The 21290-nt window shown below is 41.7% G+C and overlaps 1 protein-coding gene across 2 annotated transcripts in view; it reads left to right on the top strand.

Moving 5' to 3' along the window:
* The window catches only part of PTPRG (protein tyrosine phosphatase receptor type G), a 781718-nt gene that overhangs the window by 725444 nt on the left and 34984 nt on the right, over positions 1-21290 (top strand). For both annotated transcript variants that reach the window (XM_084840496.1, XM_084840495.1), the window contains 4 exons: positions 14486-14582; positions 15774-15856; positions 16076-16210; positions 17702-17836. In XM_084840496.1, coding sequence (XP_084696622.1) covers positions 14486-14582; positions 15774-15856; positions 16076-16210; positions 17702-17836 — 450 coding nt within the window. The remainder of the gene's footprint in view (positions 1-14485; positions 14583-15773; positions 15857-16075; positions 16211-17701; positions 17837-21290) is intronic.

The raw sequence follows: 21290 nt of genomic DNA, 5'->3' as shown, positions 1-21290 counted from the left end.
AACTCCCATTGTGCTCAATGAGGTTTGCTCCTGAATTGCAGGTGCATCTGGACTTTCAGAGGAGAGGGGGGGAAGCCTCTCCTATTGGTTGAGCAGCCCCTGCCAGTCAGATGACTTTCATTCCAAGCCCCACCCCCACCCAGAAGTATGTTCCGTGAAGTGATTTTTACTGGTGCAGAGAACCTACTCGTGGAGCCCTGCATAGACCAAAGTGCAGCAAAGCTGATTCCTTTAAAAAAAAATCCAGTACTCCTCCATTCGCTTCTCCTTCCATTGTCGTGGAAACATGGCCCTGGTCACTCTCTTTTGAAAGACTTTTCAAGATGTGGTAGGTTGTGGCCTAGACACATTTCAGAGATAATGAATTTTAATGTGGCAGCATCACACACACACCACGAAACTTAACATATGCTGGTTTAGCTATACTAAAATGGCTATGGGATCAGCTGTAATTCTGCCCACTGCCACTTGTTAAAGAACAAGTTTGGAGGTTCAGAAAATTAAAAAATATAGATCTCCAAGAGGTACATTAATAGTTTCTTACATTGACATCACACATAAAGGCAAACAGAATTATTTGAAGTCGGATGCCTACAGTGTAATAATAGTAAAGCATTGGGAGTGGTGGCCTCAGTGTTAGAGACAAACTGAGACCATGAGAGCTGAAGCCATTTTCAGCTTAAGCACAGGAGTGCCGACAGCTCTGCAGCTGTGTGCACAACCAGTTTGCATGTGCTCTGTGGGTTTACAGACTCATGTGGCTTATATAAACACTGTTTCATGCTTAATGACGGTGGCAGGCTCAGGCTCTAATCAGCAAAAACAGTTATTCCAGAAGCCAGCATTAACCATTCTGTTTCCCTGCGTTCCTTTCACCCTGCCCACAATTGGGCTTTGAAAATACTGTCAGGAAGGAGGGATCTTCAAACCCTCTCAACCAAAAATAGTGTGCAGCTGTTGTGTCATCTCCACCAGGATGAGAGGAGAGAAATATAGTTTGGGGCCTGACATGCTTTAGTAACCAAGTATTAAAAGTGCATGACTGAGTCATAAAAGGCAGCTGTATTTACAAAATAAGATATTGGCACCAAATTGCCGGTTTGATACTGAACCACCCCCCTTGCTCCATGTAATAAAGATAAGGCTGCAACCATTGTCCTCAATGTAGCCCTTTCAAGCCTGTTCTTGCTGCCTTTTGGTTATAGCCTTTGTGATTAACTGCACTGTCTGATCATTCAAAAACCAAACCAAAATAACAGGGAAAACCCTATTGTGCTAGTCACAAGCATTTCGTATTCATGAGGACAGCGGCTGTGTGAGGTGTTAAAAGTGATTTAGTTAAATTGACTGTTGGCTGGATGACTGAACAGGGATATTGAGGCATTTAACCATGTTGATGATATTCAGGACAAACATTTATCCTCGGGAGAGCAGAATTTGATGGGAATGATCAAATGCAGTGCCGTCTCCTCAATTATTTATGAATTGAGGCCCCAGTCCTATTCATCACAGCTGGTTTTGACACCATTTAATTATTCAAAATAATCAGCTACACATCTGTAAACTTGCACTGACTTAAAGTGGGCTTTGCTTCATCTGCCTCTGAAATCACTGCCATTAACAAAAAGCAAGGCAGCTTCTGTCTGCGTTGTGCGGCGGAGGGATGTGTTACTGAAATGGCTGTTCAGAATGCTTATCTCCAGTGACGCCTGTTAGTGACTCAGTAAATATTGTTTTGCCTATTAGTTTTGATTTCTGAAGTTCTGTATCTCCACTAAAGTATAATAATGTTATAACTGTAATTTCAAAGCCAAAGCCTCCATTTTGGGGGAATAAGGCTATCAATAACTAATAGTCATGATGGATATATGCTACCTCCAGAAATAGAGGCAGCATGCTTCTGAATACCAGTCACTGCAGAATAACTGTGGGAGAGGGCTATTGCCATCATGTCCTGCTTGTGGGCTTCCCGCAGTATCTGGTTGGCCACCAAGAGAAACAGGATGCTGGACTACATAGGCCTTTGGTCAGATCCAGGAGGAGTCATCTTATCTTATATCTTGTCCCATTTTGCTGGTCTTGCCATTGCAGCTATGGACAGCCAAGCTCAATCCAGTTCATCACACAGTGACAAATGAGGCTTGGTATTGTATGATGAGTCATTCTGTACTTCTGTCCCCTCTTTGTAAAATAATATCAGAACCCTTGCAAAAGTCCACCATAATGACCTTACACTGTTTTTGTTGTTTGCGTATGCCCGGCCATAATACTTGCTTTGGAAAGCATATTACGAGAACCACCAATAGCTGTGATGTCTACCAGTTTCAGCGTCCTTCCACTGTCTGATAAGATTTCCAGGACATTTTATTTAAGCATAAAATGTTGGAGAAACAGATCTTACAACTGGGCTGTGTATGTTTATTGTTATTTATTTAAAGTATTTGTATGCCATTCCTCAAACCAAAAAAGACTCCTGGACTGGCTTACAATCAATCAGTAAAGGGCAGTCCCTGCCTGCAGGCTTACAATCTAAAAGGACACGACATACAGGGAAAAGTAAACACGGTGTGGGGAGGGAAAAGTAAAAATAAGACTTTCAGTAGGGCTGGTAGAATGGCCCTGCTTTGCTCTTAAGTTGCCTGTATTGCCCTTTCAAAAATCACTTCCTACATGATAGCTTCCAGAACTCTTTACCAAGGCATGAAATTGCTGCAAGTGCAATACCTCCAAGTTAGAGAAGTGATATACAGGTCTTGAAAGGAAAAAAAGACAGGAAATGGAGGTAACAACATGGCATGAGCAGTCCTGTAAACATGCAAAACTTTGAGCTCTTCCTGGGACCATTTGGCAGAAGAGTCCTTCCTTTTGCTCAAAACCACAATGGAATGATCTACAGACTAGGTGGGCTCTCAAAAGCTGCAAAGTTAATAGATAAGTGGTAGAGCATTGTTCTTTATTTGGGACTCTTCTGTTCATCCTGCTCTCTCACTTCTTCCTTCCTTCATTTCATATGCCACTCAGCTCCAACACTTTCTGCCTGTGTTTTGGCAAACCTACTAAAGGGTTTGGGCATACATACCATGAGGGAATTTATGTGCAAGAAGATTCTTTGCCCCTCTTCATACAGAAGTCTCTCTTCTCCTCTCATCCGGCAACTTTAATCTTGCTCTTACTAGAATATTGGAAGGAGGAGGTTGTCTTAGCTCTGTCCTTGACGTTTCATGAAAGAGGATTAAGAAGAGAATCCCCAAAGAGCCAGCACCAAATGTTTATAGTATAATGTGTATTGGATTTTAGAACCCAGACAATGTTGTTTGCTTTGCCTTGAATTCATTAGTGGGTTGGCCATCTCTGCTGCTAGAGAGATTAGCAGTGGTGAGTATAATCTTCTTAGCCTTGTCTTCTGCCTATGGAGGCACAGGATCTGGTGACTGAGTCCTAACTTGGTGTCTGAACTGAAAACCAGCTGGGCAGCTTCCTTCCCACAAGAATTGCAACTATCGTTATGTTCCCCGCAAAACGTTCTGAATGCTAAGAAAAATAGTAGCAGTCCATGATCTCTGGTGAAAGGATTCTGCATTGCTAATTTCACCTCTGCAGGAGCAAACTAGACCAATGCAGGTATTCAGCCTGCACACGCAAGGCTTAAACGTGATGGGGCAAGGGTGCGATCACAAGCCTCCCCTCCCCCAATTTCCCTGCATGCTGGGGACCTCTTTAGACCGTTAGGCAAAGTTCTGCAGGGATTTTATAAGTGCACCTAGTTGTACAGGCTTACAAAGATCCCCAGAATCAGGAACCATGATAAGGCAAGATTTCCAGTCACAGGGACACTTGTAAGCTGAATGCACCTACAACTCCCCTTCAGATCTTGGTGCTAAATGCGTAACAGTTTTTAGAGGTGCAGGCATGCTCAGGGACACTTGCAAGTGTACTTCTGTTCCACCACTTTTCAACCCTCCTGTGTATAGGCTGAGTAGCTGCATAGGCCTATAGCTTTATGGTTATTGATCTTATTTTCTTTTTAATAAGACTGGGGTCCTTCAGGAAATGATCACCAAAGAGTAAAGGCTAAGAGATCATCATACTTCTCAGCATAGCTGAGCAGCCTTCCCCTACCTGGTGCCCTCTGTGTGTGTTGGAATACAACTCCCACTATCTCCAGCCAACATGGCTGAGTATGGGGGACCTGGATCCCCAGTCCTATTCCAGCCCAGCTGAAACATCACTCCGACTCCATTTCTTTTCTCCAGTGCAGACAGTGCAGAGCAACCACTGTTTCATTTTCTGGAATACACAGTAGGGTCTACATATAATAAGACATTCATTCATTCATTCATTCATTCATTTATTTATTTATTTCCTTTTTATAGCACCCAATCGCTGAAGCTCTCTGGGTGGTTCACAAAATTAAAACCACAAAAATACAACAGAAAGTACAATATAAAATGTAATAGATTAAAACTACAGAATAAAAATGCAATCAGAGTAAAATCTAGCAGCAGTGCAGATATTTAAAACGCAATAGCAAATTTAAGACAGCAGAGCTAAAAACTGGAATGCTAAAAATGCCTAGGAAAATAAAAAAAGGTCTTCACCTGGTGCCAGAAAGAGTACAACATGGGCACCAGGCAAACCTCTCAAGGGAGTTTGTTCCACAACCAGAACTTGGGGAGCTGACTCTCCCCTGGCCTTGATACCTTTTGTTCATCTATCCTAGTTTAGCCCCAAAGCTCTTTTTTTCATTTGCCATCAGTGTGTCAACCTGTTGCAGCTTTAAGAGCCAGGATTTAGTTTGAATTGGGACCACTATAGGAGAGAATCCCATACTTTGCCTTTATTGATTGACTGATTTCTGAAACTTCCAGGCTGCCTTTCCACATTTCAGTGCAGAAGGCAGTGTAGCTTGTTGTGTATCTACTAACTGAAGAGGAAAGCATGTGCATGTTCTTGCAAGTATGCATGCTACTGCTTACTCTCTTTTTTGTCTCAGAGTTTCTTTAGATTGGCAGTGAAACCCAATGATGGTGCTGCTCTCAGGGTCATAACTTGCTCACTTGCCTGAAGTTAGATTAGAATGTCTATGCAATCAGCCATTCCAGAGAAATTTCTAGCTCATTATGTCATATTATCAGACATGTAGCAATTGGATTTTACACATAAATTTAGCAAAAGAATATATGAAGTTTATAAAACTAATAAGGAACTTGTTTCAGAGGGACATTGAAAATGAATGAGTCATTAAACCAGGGTGTATTAAATCCCAATCAGTGTCAGCATGGACAATATAATTAAAAGGTAAATTAGCCATAACGACACAGAATAGTTTTAACTGTAACTAAAGGTTGTTTAAAACCAAGTGCATTGAATTCCAGAGTTGCCGACAATACATTCCTGTGGACAAAATAATAAGAACTTTGGCTGTTCATCTTTAAACAAAATTAATAGTCTGGGAAGTTAAACATTGAGAACGTCACTGCAGTAGCCAACCAGAACCAATGAGACAAAAAGGTGAATAAGGGAAAAATGTTTCCACAGTAATCCTGCCATAAAGCTTTCCCTTCAAAATCCTAACAGTTGACACTAGGGTCAAATCTAGTGGCCTGTGCTTCACTGATCCAATGATCCTGCCCTAGCACGATCAGACTTTCAGCCTGATGGCAATCGTTCATTATTTCCAAAGAATGATAGAGGTCATCCTAAGCCATTTCCTAAATGCCTTTCAGTTGTTACTGAAGAAGAACAAGTGGAAGAAATTCCGACGCTGACTGTAAGCTAGAACTCAGTTGAAATCTTGTAACAAACCACAACTTCATTTTCAGTTTAAAAAATATATTAAAATGTCTCAATCACAATTTCAAAATGCAAAAATATTTGAAATTCACAGGACGTCAGCTACGATTTCTATTGTATTTATTGTAGCCAGCGAGTGGGTGGTGAAATCAACACTGGACCTGTGCAGACATTATACCTGAACATGGAATTCCAACTAATGTAGCGGGCCAGCCCTGCCATACCCACTCCTGACCTTGCCACATTGAGAGGAACGGTCTGTAGGGGGCCTCTATGGCTTTCAGCAGAACACTTTCTGCTTCACCAGGCCCCTTGCTATGCTTGTGTTGAGAAAGACACAGAAGATACATAGTGTGCTATGGTATGAGCCATAACTGCCACTTCCCTCCTTATGAAAACACAAACATACAAAACAGACAGGCATACCAAGAGAGTGACAGTGTGAAGAAGACAATGCAAACTTGTCAACGTTTCTAAATGAGCTTATATCTTAATCCAGAAAACATGACTTGGGTTTTAGGGAGATGCCCTGCGGGAAGTATTCCAGGAGAGGGAGAGAAGCACATGAAGAAGACCTCAGAACCCTGTCCCAGTGGATGTCCCCTGCCCCCCGGGCAGGCCATCTACCATCAGCAGCTCTGTGGGGAGGATTCCAGGCAGAGCCTTTATATTTGAGGTGAACCCTCTGCCTCTGCCCCACCCACTTGTGGCAGAGAAATCCCCCCACAACCAGGTACATTTGCTCCAATGCACGGCATGCAGCTGCCAATTGCCACGCTTGGCCTTTTCCTGCCCTCCTTTGACAATCTCAGTAGACTATTGAATATCTGCCCTGCCCTCCACCCCACCAGCCCCAATGAGCACCAACCGCCAGTGATTCCAGGAGAGATAGGTAGGGAGGTAAGGATAACACCAGACACCTACTCCTGTTCCAGCTGGATTCTCCCTGCCCACCCCCAGGGCCATCTTCCACCAACCACTCTGTGGGAAGGATCCTGATGATTTAATAATGTTTGCTGTGACTTTATTATTTTAATGTTACTTGTGAGCTGCCTTGGTAGGATTTGTAAGCTGAAAGGTGTCATATAAATCATTGTAATAAATTACATTTGTGAGCCTTCAGGAAATAGCCATAAACTCAAGAGACAATGATTAGCAAATACTCTTGACTGGGGAGCATCTGTGTGAGTAAGAATTGTACACATCTCATGTTAGCCAGACCATCTGTAGATTACACCACTGTTCAAAACTGGAAAGAAGCATCATTCATAGAAATCCTCATTTATCCTATCAGTATCAATTTCTAAGTTGATTGTTTTTCCAAGAAATGATCCAGTTTCTCCACCAATAATTATAACCCCTCTAAATGGGATAGTAGATTTTGCAAGGCCAGGTAGAATAATCTTTCTTCAGAAGACAGTAAGATATTGTCTACTTGATGGAGCCTACAAGTAAAATTTGATTATAACAGACAATAGACTTTGTGTGTTTGGCAGAAACTTCACACATCGTATAAGCCTAGAAACTTTTGGCTTTACATCAGATGAATGTCAGGAGGTCACAAGCCATTAATAGCAAGCATAAGCTGATGTATTTATTATGTGTTTTATTTCTGTCTTTCTATTTGTCCCCCCATCCTTTATGCCCATAGCAATCCAGTGAGATACATTAGACTAAGTGACCGGCTCAAGGTTACCCAGTGAATTTCACAGCTGAGTGGGGATTCAAAACTAGGTTCTCCCCAGTCAAGGCCTAAAACTAGCCACTACATCTCATTGGCTTTAATATGAATATATTTCAAGGAGACATAAATTCAGATGAACACTCTTACTCTTTTTGTTTTGTATTATGCCTTTACCAGTTCAATCCTAAACATTTCTGCTGCCATATTTAACTGGTGTAACCACTGTATTCTGGCTTAAAACATGCAAATTAGTGTGTGTGTTTTTCAGTTCATGATTTTTAGCAAATATTTTCGCAAAATTTACTGTCAGTTGTAAACAGGCTCTCTCCTTTTGTGAATCTGATCTTTAGTATCTATTCCCAAGTCTCCTCTCTATTAGCTCTGTATGGGCCAGCTGAGACTTCAGTACAGTGGAGAAAACCATAAACTCTAAGCATTAGTAAGGTTAATTAAAGTTACTGACCTTAGAAAACAACTCTGTTTGGGAAGGCCCTTCAAGATGTTATGACAATTGATCCATTTTCTGTGCATGATTTGAAATTATGGTAGATAATTCCATGGCAGATACTAAATTCTGTTCCTAACATGGTAGCTTTTTGGAACAGGTTTAAACCCTCACTGGCTTTATTCAAATTCTTCTACAGTATATTCTAAAATAAATTTGGATCGTTAATTTTTTTCTGTAAAAGAAAACCAATGTTAAATTGTACTGGAGATGTTTGTTTTGCTTGTTTTATTTTACTCTGTAAAGTGCCATACATATTGATGGTGCTAATAATAATAATAAGCAAACCCCATAGGGGCATTTTTTCCAAATGGTGACATAGGGATTAATGGTTACTAATTGAAGACTGTCTTATGGTAGCAAATTCCGTAGTTTAACTGTGCGCTGTGTGAAGAAGTACCTCCTTTCAACTGTCCTGAATCTCCCACCATTGAGATGACCTCGAGTTCAAGTATTATGAGAAAGGGAGAAAATCAGCTCCCTGTCCACTTGCTCTACACCATACATATTATAAACCTCTAGCAAGTCTCTTCTGTGCCTTTTTTCTAAGCTAAAAAGGCCAAAACATTGTAACCTTTCCTTATAGGGCATTTGTTCCAGGCTCCATGTGGCAGCCCCTGTTCATAAACTGGTGTCTCTACCAGTAGTCCCATGTGCACTTGGAGAAATTGCTCGGAGTCCTGACTGTATGTACTAGGGCTGATTTCCTTTCATTTTGTTTTGGAGGTTCCGTTAAATTTAGGGGATGTTTTGACTAAGACCCCAAAGCAATACAAAAGGGGAGGAGTGAAGTGATTCTGGGTGGGGCCCAAAATGATCCAGGGGAGGGGAAGGAACTTACAGATCTGATGTGGGGGGGCTTTTCTCCCCCCATTTTCTTCCTGATTTTTGGAAGCTTTTTTTCTTTTGGTAAGTAAGAGCCCACCCCCCCACCCCATGCTTTTTTTTTTTTTAAGGTCAGCAGCTTTGGTGGCAAAACACCAGTGGAACTCTGGCTACCATCACCCTTCTTCCTTCCCATAGTGCCTGTGGAAAGAATGCTAACACTTATCCTGGAAAGGACACATGCCAGCGGCCAGAACCCTGCTGCTGCTGCCACCATGCCACTGCAGCCTCCAGCCAAGCTAGCAGTTTAAAAAAAATCTTTTGAAAAAGAAAAGATGTTTCCAAGAAAAGATAGAAGAACAAGGGAGGGAGATAAGCTAATGTTGGAATTGTAAGCCCCTTCCCCCTCTGAAACCATTTTGGGGTCACATCACAAGTCCTAAAATGGAATAAAAATGGCCTCCTCCAATTTGCCACACTCAAGTGAGGTGATGAATTGGTGGTAGCCATTTTAGCCCATCCCTAGTATGCTGGCTCAAATACTGAGTGTCAGGATAGCACAGCCTCAGGTAAGAGCTGTTAGAATGAGTGGAGACCTGCACATCTGTATTTTTAGAAATGCAAGATATATGTACATTGAGGAAGATATATGTATATTGAGGAAGTGGTATTCCAAGTCATTCTTTTGCTTGTGTTAGAAATTTATTTATTTGTGGTGTTTATATACTGCTGAATATAATAATATCTCTCTGTGGTTCACAATATTAAAATACAATATTAAAAATACAACATTGAAACACAGCATCAATGGAAAACCCTTGAAGTTGCTGGATTTTTGAAGACATTTTAAGTGTTACCTTCTGTAACACTTCTAAATACACATCCTGCAAATGTTCAGATTTTCAAAATGTGGTCTTAAGATGTACACTGTAAAGCAGACATGGGTGACCCACAGCCACCTGTAGCCTCTGGCATCGCCCCTCCCTCTGATTCCAATAAAAATTGCTTCCCCATGCTGCTTAGCAATCAGCAGAAGCGGAAAGGGGTGGAGTTAAACTTTATCTGCAGCCCTGCCCCCTTTTCCTGCTGCTCAGCTCTTCCACCTGATCAGCTGATCTGCAGGAAACAGGACTCCACTGCCCGTTCTTTCCCGCTGCTCAGCTCCACTGCTGGAGGAGGAACTGAGTAACGTGTCTTCATTTGACAGCTTTTCTTTGAAATGTGCCCCTTCAAAAGGAAAAGAAACCTTTCTAGCATACTCACTTCTCCAGTGCTGACTGAAGGAGCAATCAGTGTCCACAGGTGAATGCCTCAGATTTCACTTTCATGTTTGAAGCCTCTTTCTTCCTTTCACAAACAGCAATTTCTGCAGCTCACTTTTGTATATAATGTTTTGTGTCTGAGACTTTGGAGTTGCCTATCATCTTGTTTATCTGTAGTTTACATTTTTCTCCTGTATGCCCTGAGGCTGGAACCTAAAAGGTCAGTTGTTTGTTCATTCTTTGTATTGGAAAGGAACTGAAGCCATCTATCCTTTAGGACAGGGGCAGCTTCCAAAAATCTCAGAGCAAGCAATTGTTTGCAGAGAAGAAGAAGAAGAAGAAGAAGAAAGCAAAGCGGAGAAAGAGAGCAGAGAGAGTGGGGGTGGGCAGGCAGCAGAGTGATAAGCAAGCCTGTATAAACACAGAGAAGCTGTTCACACAACATGCTAACCCACACTCAGTGGTTGAGTGTGGCTTGTTGTTGAACTGCGGGTTGTTTGTTGAACTATGGGTTAACATGTTGTCTGAACCCAGGGCATTTTCCACAGGGTGGCTTCTTAAATATGCAGTGTGGCTTGTTAACCACCCTGAACAACCCAACAACAAACCATGAGTTCTCTGGGTGGCTTGTTTGAGAAAAATAAGCTGCACTGCATGGTTAACAAGCCACCTGAGGAAAATGTCCTGCGTTCGGATACCATGCTAACCCACAACTCAACAGATCACCCACAGTTCAACAACAACCCACACTCAACCACTCAGTGTGGGTTAGCATGTTGTACAAACCCAGTCCGTGAGTGTGGAAAGTCGACAGGAGGGTCCATAGAGTGAGACACGTATTTCCTTCTTTTGAGCTTTTTTTTAACTTCTGACCTGCCTACCATCTTTGGCCCTTCCCACTGCCAGGTTTGGCCCTACCCACCACCAGCATGTGGCCCTACCCACAGATTCCCCAGGAGGGACTGAGTAATTACCCTTGACAGGAAAAAGAAAATGCTGGCCCCTCCTGTTGTAAAGAGAACTTCCTTCTCTCCTATGCCAGCAGTAACGTATAGACTGCTTGCTATGTGGATTGCCAATATTGTATGCCATGGAGAGTCTCAGTGCTCTGTCTGAATGAAGAGTGTAGAGCTGTGGTGACGCTTCACATCATAGCACTCAACCACAGTGTACAGTGTTCTTGCTATAACAGTGGCATGGGGGAATCAAATTTGAGGGGTTGTTTCCAGTGACCTCCAGAGGGGTGCAGTGTGTGGTTAGTGTCCTTTTACTAGCCTTTTCGACTAAACTATTTATGTGAAAAAGCCTATTATGAGAAAAGTGTCCTTTGTGGCAATCAATCCATGTAAGGATTAGGTCTGTTATCCTATCATGTTCTTTACTTGTTCTTTTTTTTTTAACTGCTGGAGTTTGCTCACCATAGAAAAAGACCACTATGGCTTTCTGAATACAAATGCCTCCATTTATACTTGGATTTGTGATACTTTGCATTTTCAAAAAATATATAAATGCTTTGGGACAGGGATGAAGAGGAAGCTGTGAATTGCTCTGCAGCTCCTTTATGACATTTCTGCATAATTCTGAACTCTAGTTACATCTGCTGTTTTTCTAGTATTTCTCTTGATAATTCCTTCGGTCACTTAGCTCCTGATCCTTCTTTACAGCAGCTGTCCGGTACTAATGACTTCTCTTATTAGGAAGCTTCTGTATTAACATGTGAAGCACAGGGTATCAAATAATTTGACATCTTTGTTACCCTGGGGAGGACTGGGGATACCGGATGGCAGTGGTGGCTCTTGCAGAAGTAACATTTGGGCATAATTTATCTAAATATATTAAGACAATAAGAGTTACGTTATTGTTATGTTACCTTAATAATGGCATTAGGATAGTTTAAATCAGTCTTCCCCAACCTGGTGCCTTCCAGATGGTATAGGCTACAACTTCCAGCATTCCTGATCATTGGCCATGCTGGAAGTCCAAAACATCTGGAGGGCATCAGGTAGAATCATAGAACCATAGAATAGTAGGGTTGGAAGGGGCCTACAAGGCCATCGAGTCCAACCCCCTGCTCAATGCAGGAATCCAAGTCAGAGCATCCCTGACAGATGGCTGTCCAGCCTCGTCTTGAATGCCTCCAGTGTGGGAGAGCCCACCACCTCCCTAGGTCATTGGTTCCATTGTCGTATTGCTCTAACAGTCAGGACGTTTTTCCTGATGTTCAGCCGGAATCTGGCTTCCTGTAACTTGAGCCCATTATTCTGTGTCCTGCACTCTGGGATGATCGGGAAGAGATCCTGGCCTTCCTCTCTGTGACAACCTTTCAAGGACTTGAAGAGCGCTATCCTATCTCTCCTCAGTCTTCTCTTCTCAAGGCTAAACATGCCCAGTTCTTTCAGTCTCTCTTCATAGGGTTTTCTTTCCAGTCCCCAGATCATCTTTGTTGCCCTCCTTTAAACCCTTTCCAGTTTATCTGCATCCTTCTGAAAATGTGGTGCCCAGAACTGGACACTGTTCTCCAGATGCAGCTGAGTAGAGAGGAACTAGTACTTCCCGGGATTTGGAAGCTATGCTTCTATTAATGCAGCCCAGAAGAGCATTTGCCTTTTTTGCAGCCATATCACATTGTTGGCTCATATTCAGCTTGTGATCGACAACAATTCCAAGATCCTTCTCGCTTGTCGTGTGGTTGAGCCACGTATCCCCCATCTTGTAACTGTGTATTTGGTTTCTTTTTCCTAGGTGCAGAACTTGGCATTTATCGCTATTAAAATTTATTCTGTTGTTTTCTGCCCAGCCCTCCAGTCTATCCAGATCACTTTGAATTTTGTTTCTGTCTTCCAAAGTATTAGCTATCCCGCCCAATTTGGTGTCATCTGCAAATTTGATCAGCATACCCTGCACCTTCTCCTCCAAGTCATTCATAAAAATGTTAAAGAGCACTGGGCCCAGGACTGAGCCCTGCAGTACGCTGCTCATTACATCTCCCCAGTTTGAGAAGATCCCATTGAGAAGCACTCTTTGAGTCCGATTCTGTAGCCAACTGTGGATCCACCGGATTGTTGTTTCATCTAGCCCACTTTGAGCTAGTTTGCTCATCAGGATATCATGGGACACTTGGTCAAAAGCTTTGCTGAAGTCGAGGTACTGTATATTATGTCTGCAGCATTCCCACAGTCCACAAGGGAGGTTACTTGATCAAAACAATGAGATCAGATTAGTCTTGACAGGATTTGTTCTTGACAAATCTATGTTGGCTTCAAGTAATCAGGGGAGACTAGGCGAAGGCTGCTTAAATTATGCCAGGTCTTAACATTTCGGATTAAGGGGAACATATGAAAAGTATACCTTCATGTTATCTCACTTAAGACTTTTTGATCTTTGGATATCATTTATGCGAAGGCATTCAAGACAGGCAATGCCTGCAAAGTAACCCATGACTATAATGTGAAATCCAGAAAGCAAGGAGTCACTGATACCTTGAAGAAAATGACACTCATAAAAACATTTTGCGTTTGAGCAGTGACAGGTGTTTTCCAGTGGTGTCCATCCACCAGCAGAAATTGGGTGATCCTCCAGAGCAGATTTGGGAAGTGGTGCTGCAAGTGTGAGGAGGGGAAGGGGAACTTCGGTTGGATTTAATGCATTTTATGTGGCTCAGTGGTGTTGATGTATTGATTTGGAGTATGTTGCAAATATTGTATCATAGAAAATATATCTTCTATAATGCTCCATCATTGATTTAATTTTCCCCTGTGGGGATACATTTTGGTGAATAACTTGCATTTTATTTATATGTCTTACCCTAATGTTACATTTTGCCCACTGTTCACATTGGTGCCTCTTTAACATTATAAATTCTGTTGCTTTTAAAGTGCTGTTTTGTATGCTCTATGCAGGTGCTCAACCTTTTCCCAGGCCTATGGAACAGCCATTGTATGTGTGTTTTCCAGGTGGCTTTGGGTTTTTTCTATGGTACAAAACTGGCCCAGAGTAACTTTTTATTTATGAGAGAAGTTGCTCTTTTGGATAGTTGGTTTGTTTTCTAGTTTCTGAAATTGCCCATTTTGGTATTAGGCCATGGACAAATGGCTAGCAAAAAGCTTGTGACTATGTTGCATCCCTTTCTGCCTGACGTTAAAGGAGAGACAGACACATGTAAAAGCTGTGCGTGGGATTTTGTACCCGAGTGAATTTTAATCACTGTGGATTTTATCAGATACTGGGAACCAGGCAATATCCTTAATAAAACTAGAGTATGCTTAAACTGTATTATGCTGAAAGAATACTCGTGGGGGAAGAAAATCAATTACAACCCAGCATTTCAATGCGTTCTGAATGAGCTGCTTGTGAAATGAGATAAACAAAATGTTTTGCACTCATCTGCCTTCTTCAATTTAATTGTTTTCTTAACAGGAAGTACAGCGTTGTACATCCGACATGAGCATCACTGCTGAACATTCCAATCACCCCGACAACAAGCACAAAAACAGATACATCAACATTTTAGCATGTGAGTAACAAAGACCTTAAGGAAAGCTGTTAACAATAGCAAAAAGTACTCAGCATGAGGTTAGTCGGCACAAAAAAAGATAGTTTTCATTGAAGAGACAAAATGCCCTTCTCAGGCAAGCTTTTTGGGAGGGATAATGTTGACAATTTGATATTAGATACTTGTGGATTTGGGTTAGAAAGGGCATCCCTGCCTAAAGACTTTACAAGGGAATGTTCTGGACAAAATTTCTGTCTGATTTAGGAATGCTAATCTCTGAGAACCGATTCAAGGGAAGGCTGTTATAAATCAAAAGTTGAGATCCAACGTTGCACCAGCAGACTTCTGCTCATGCAAAAGAACTTTCTCTTTCCCTCCTCCCCTCTGCAACCCCCACATCTCCCTAAAATCTGCTCCAGAGGATCTTCCAATCCTCTGCAGCAGATTTGGAGGTTGCAGAGGCTGCAGGGGGGAGGGGAATCGCTCCTCTTCCTGTTCTGTTGATGTTGGCAGAGGGCCACTAATTGGATTTCACCCAGTGTGCTTAATTGACAGTCCTTGGGACTCCGTTGCCTCCCAAATCTGCTAATGAGCCTGTTCACATTTTCAGCAGCTCCAAGAAAAAACACACACAAAAAGCAGAACTATCTGTGTTGGCTATTAAAAAATGTCCAAAGTCCATATTAGTGTAATACCTTTATTAAGCCAACCAAAAGGTCATCCAAAATGTGCAAACTTTCGAGAGTTCCAGATCTCTTCAGCAGGCAAGCCTCCCCCACTCCATCTTGGGACTCTGATAATGCAGATACCATGACTCCACCATAAAGCCTGCCTTTTTTCCCCTCCTGTTCCCACCCCCTGCCGCTTTTTGTAATACCTTAGCTGATTAAGAGATCTGGAGATCTTAAAAGCTTGAACATTTTTTGTGACCTTTTGGTTGGTCTAATAAAGGTATTACACTAATATGGACTAAGAAAAACCTAGAACCTCTAGATCACTTGCTGAGAATTTGGACTCCTGTTTTTTGTCCAACCAATTATTTCACTGGTGTAGTTTCCAATATGGGAGAGATAAAAGGGCAGAGAGGGTTTATTTAGGTTACTAGTTCTCTAGTTAGTGAATCATATTCTTAGAAATCCATTGATTGTATCAGATTTTATTTCCTAACATTCTTCTTGTGTGTATTGTGGGGGGGGGGGTTCTTTCCTACAGACGATCACAGTAGAGTGAAGTTAAGACCTTTACCGGGGAAAGACTCGAAGCACAGTGACTACATTAATGCCAATTATGTTGATGTAAGTTGTTTTTTGCTTTCTTGTTTCTTTTGAGAAATAACTGTCCTACAGAAGGAACAGAAGCCGTTACTGTTTGTAGACTTCTTTGTTTACTAACTTCATCTCCAAGCTCCTCAAACGTTCAGCGGGAAAGGCATCTATCTCTGCGATATCTACATTATTAATATGACTGCCATGCAGATACTTTCATCTTGCTTTGCATTGTGGTTTTCTTTGAAGGGTTACAACAAAGCAAAAGCCTACATTGCCACCCAGGGACCTTTAAAGTCGACATTTGAAGATTTTTGGAGAATGATTTGGGAGCAAAACACTGGAATTATCATCATGATTACAAACCTTGTGGAAAAAGGAAGAGTAAGAGCAATACAGCTTTTCAATAGCCACTTTTCTCACTTCTCACCATGAATGTCTGGTCTTTCTTCAGATTTGTTAAGGGCTGGAATTTGTTCCATTAACTGTAATGTAAATTGTAATACAAATTGGTATATAATAGAAGATTGCACTTTTGTTATTATCGAGACCATTCTATAAAAATTATGCTCAGAGCAGCTTACAACAGCAATGCAAACAACAACACATAGCAAAGATCAATAGTCATAATAACAGTTTGATATTAACAATAATAAAACAACGGTTATTATTTAAACAATAATAAACAATAATTAAGAAACATTAAATTATACAGGCAATAACAACTTTATACAAAACAGCATTGTAGACCATCAGTACTACAAGCTTAACATTTTATAAATAAAAACCTAACCATTAATTTAATATATGCAATAGCCTATCAAAACTACAAAATCCTTAATAGAGTAACATCATAAAAATTCATAACAACCAGCTAGACTGCCCCCAAGCTGTAATCAAAAATATAAAAATTCTTAGTTCCTTAATGAACTTACTCCTACAACCAATATACCAAAGCAAACACAAAGCACCTGCAAATATACCTAAAGGCCACAAAGAGCAAAGAGAGGTTAAAAAAAAAAAAAGTCTAGAAAATTTAGCCAGATTCAGAACTTTCTAAACCAGGCCCACCCTCTTGTTACAAGCCAAGCAAGAGATTGAGAAAGGGGATGACAGTTGTTCTCATACCATCAGCAATAAGAAAAGGGTATCAGGTAATCTATTCCCCAAGAGTATTGTGAACTGCCCAGAGAGCTTTGGCTATTGTGTGATATAGAAATGTAATCAAGACCTTTCATCATAGGCCAAAAAAGGGGAGGTTAGGCCTTCAGAATTACTACTCTAAGAGAGAACCCAAAAGGGAGATGTCTTTTAGAGTTGCCTCTTTAAAGGCAACCCACAACCTTCAGCAGAACCTGAGGGAGATACTCCTGTCCCCAGAAGCCGAAGGAGCCTGATGACACAGTCTTGCAGGGCAGGGCTTCCCAGTTGGGCCACTGATGGAGAATGGCTCCACTCTTCTCTCTCACTTATTACACATATGCCAGAAAAGGGAGACTGGGAGAAGGGGTTCTAGATGACAACAGCTTGGACTTGATGGTCTTGTAGACCCCTTCCAACCCTACTATTCTATGATTCTCCCTGAGTCCCAGCTGAGCCATCTGTTGAGGAGCTGCCACTGTTGCTGATTTCAAATCAAAGTGATCTGAGGGATGGACAGAATGGGTTAAGAGGAGAGATACAGATGGGTTAAGAGGAGAGATACAGGGGAGAGATACAGGCCAGACTCTGAAGAAGTAAGGAGGGCTGAAGATCACATACTGATTTGAAATAACCAGCTAAATCTGCGATGGTAGACTCCTAGTTGTTGTTAAAACCTGTGTTCTCCAGCATGCTTCAAAATCTAATATCCTGTGCTTCTCTTTCTTTCCTCAGAGAAAATGTGACCAGTACTGGCCAACAGAAAACAGTGAAGAATATGGCCATATCATTGTCACATTGAAGAGCACAAAAGTACATGCTTGCTACACAGTCCGCCGCTTCACAGTCAGGAATGCAAAAATGAAAAAGGTGAGGAACATCACTGTTGCAGAACTCAGAGTCAGAGAGACCACGGAGTGAAGGAAAAAGAGTTTCTTTTTTTAATGCGCGGGCTTAAGGCTGGAATCATTTCCAAAGAGCCAGAAGCCCCGATTTACATCAGCACATTGTTTTTATAGACATTGTGACACATATGAAACGGCTCCTCCTCCCGCTCCCGTGTGGGGTTGCAGTCCTCAACATTTCCTCTCTTAGCACCATTGTTATATCCCAGGAACTGGGTTATAGGCCATGATAAACAAAGAACATAATATGCAAGAACATGATATCCACTATTCTGACCTTAGCCTTGCTAACTAGATAAGACATTCTTGCGTCTTGTCAGCTTACAAACATATATTTTAGAGAGCAAGAGCTCAGCAAGAACATGAAGCATGAGACTGCATGAGGCTACTTAGTCTGACCCCCGATATGGCTGCTACATTCCCCCCTTAAATGCATAATTTCATTACAGTTATAGCATTTCTGATAACCATACAAAGCTTTTTGTGACATACATATTACTTAGCCTCTTGTTGGGCTATTAGAGCGTAGAGGGCAGCAGTTTTACTAGCTGAGACATAAAACAGATTGGTTAAACAGCGCATAAGACAAGGAACGCAGAGACATAACAGAACTCTTATGAACAACACTGGTAGAATTAGGATGAACAATGCTTCAAGCCAGCTAAGATCTGGAAGCCAAGGGGTTAACTAATTGAGCTAATTGTTTTGTCTTATTGTTTTGTTAGCTACTATATTGTGCAGCTTGTTGATCTGTTCATCTACAGCATTGCCATTATCAGTTAAGTTAAAACAACAGAGCTTTTGGTGTGTCTCATAACTTAAATGATGAAGAAGGAAGAGGTAATCTATACCAGCTCTATTTTCTAGAACTACACCTCTCAGATTACACAACTCTTTATTTAATAATGACAATGCTCGTGAGGTGGCATTTATGCTTTTGGCTAAGCTGCAAGCTAACCGGTTGATCTCTAGACCATTAGCCAAGGCTAAACCTGGAACCCCAACCAGTGACATTGCTAAGGCCAATTTTTCTGAGTCAGAATATAACTGCACATGACTATTACAATTTTTAGTTAGTTGGAGTGCTCGAAGCTGCTGTCGACGGATTTTCTCGGGCCACAGGGGAAGAATTGGCACCAGGCGGCTGAGGCAACATGGGTGGTTATTAGACAAGCTGGCAGGAATGAATGACCAAGTGCGGGAACTACATGTCTAAAACCATCCATGAGGCAAAAGTATATGGGCATCATTAAAAGATATGTTTTGAATTTCATTACAGTGGAAGGGGGGGCCAGGCATAGCTTTACATTTTCTGGAAAATTTTTGACAATTAAGCATTCATGCACACGTAGCATTTGTTTCAGCAACGATGGGGGTGCATAGAGTGAATTCTGTAGGGGGTAGGATCTTTGCAACTACGCCCCAATCAGCATTTTGGGAATAAGTCAAGCCTATACCATAATTGCGTAACATGGTATCTTTTTAAATTTTCTCAGGATGTCTACAGACAGGTATTAGACAAGAGCTAATAAGCCTGTTTGCAGGTATATCTCTTGGCAAACAAAAATGTTTTACTCTCGTGATGTTAGCCAGGTGAAGCCAGTAATTATCAGCGAATTGCTGGGACAGATTTCTCTCTCTAGGGGCAGACCCCCCTTTTTGCACCTTATTAAGGAAACACAATGCAACATTACTAACACTACAACACGCATGTTTGATCTTCTTTGGGATCTGACCGTACGCTGGGCAGCTATTCACCTGGCTACCTGCAGTAGGGTCTAGTCCCCTTCTTCAGTTCTCCAGTTGCAGGTCTGACTGTACGCAGGGTGGACAATCTCCAGGTGTGCTGACAGTAAGGTCTAGCCTGAGTCTTCTTACTGCTTTTTCAGAATGATTTTTAAAGGATTTTTGAAAAGGAAAGAAATCCTTTCAAAGGATTTTTGTTTATAGTTTACTCTCCCCCTCTCGCTGTCTTGACTGCTGTCTAATGTATCCAGGGTTTAACTCCAGCTACTTTTATAGCTGCGGGGGTGGAAAGTATGACAGTTTTCAGTCTTCTCTATCTGGGAGTCAAAGGGTTATTTTTTCTCTCTTTAACCCATACTTTAACTCTTGGTTGGAAAGGATGAACTTCTGTGATGGGAATTGGGGCTTATTTTCTAAGACAATGCGACGCTGGGCTTGAAGAACTTTGCTCAGTGTTTAGACTTCTTGTTTAAGGCTAACGTTTGCTTACTCTTGATGCCACTCCAGTGTCAATCATGAAGTCAATGTCACAGCTCCTCACAGTCAATGTCACGGCCCCTCTCAAGCTGTCTCCTTCTTCGCCCATTCTGGCCCCTTTGGTTTTCTCTTTTGTATTTGATTTATTTTATTTGGGCATTCATGCCACTAATGTCCATCTTGTCTGCACTGGGCACACTGGTTCTTTCTTAAGAATCTTTTGCCTCTGCCGGGTCTTCTTTTCCTCGCCCACGTCTTCTTGGGCCTCTGGGTCGAGGGGGGTATACTGGCGATAGGCATTTAAAAGACGCTCCAAGTACGCTCTGGGGGCTTCGGTGGCACCTTGCAGCACTTCAGACACTTTAGTCATATTAACCGACTTTTTTTATACTTGCTCTCATGGCTTTTAACAGCAGGGTTTGATACTGGGTGAGGCGCTTTAGTCCCGCTTGTGTTTTGGGATTCCAGCAGGGGGGGGTTATTTACAAGGATACTTTATTGGGTAACTTACAGCACACAGGCATACCTAATAGTTGGATCAGACAGCTTCTCTGAACCACGAGCTATTGGGCTAAACGGGTCTTATACCATACATGTTACCCATGAGGCAGCACAACACTAGCAAGCATTTTCAGCATAGGCTAGAAGTGTTTGGTTCTCAGGCACAGCTTCCTGTAAACAGACTTCGCTTCCCAAAGTGCTTGATAACACTTTTATTTATTAGTATGGGAACAGAAATCTCTCTCTTTCTTTTGCTTTTTTTTTCTTGCTGATCTGCCTGTATTTCAGATCATGTTTCAAACTTTTTACATAAAACTTTCTTCTCTATGTACCAGCCTTGTCTCTTTATTTGTCTTTTTTCAAGTTAAACTCACTTACTTAAACCTTTCTGCCTTACACTAGTCCCAATGACACACATTTGGGATAGGCTCTTCTCCTTTTAGTTACATTTTCTTCATCTTAAAGAACTATTATATTATTGTGGCTACTTTACCCCAGGTAATAAGCTCTAGGCATAATCAGCTGCTTCTAATTCATCCTGGGGGCAACTATGGCCACGCTTCTTCTCTACAAATGTTCTTTCTTTTTGCTTCTTGCCTCTTCTTTCTTCTTTTTTCTCCCTTCTCTAACTGTCTGCCACTTTCTCTATTTCTGTCTTTTCTACTTGCCTCTGTCTTTCTCTACTTGACTTTGTC

This window comes from Heloderma suspectum, chromosome 2 (assembly GCF_057233095.1).
Source record: "Heloderma suspectum isolate Gila_16-S chromosome 2, 16-S_ref, whole genome shotgun sequence".
NCBI classification, from domain to species: domain Eukaryota; kingdom Metazoa; phylum Chordata; class Lepidosauria; order Squamata; family Helodermatidae; genus Heloderma; species Heloderma suspectum.
This window is presented reverse-complemented; position numbering and strand designations above follow the sequence as displayed.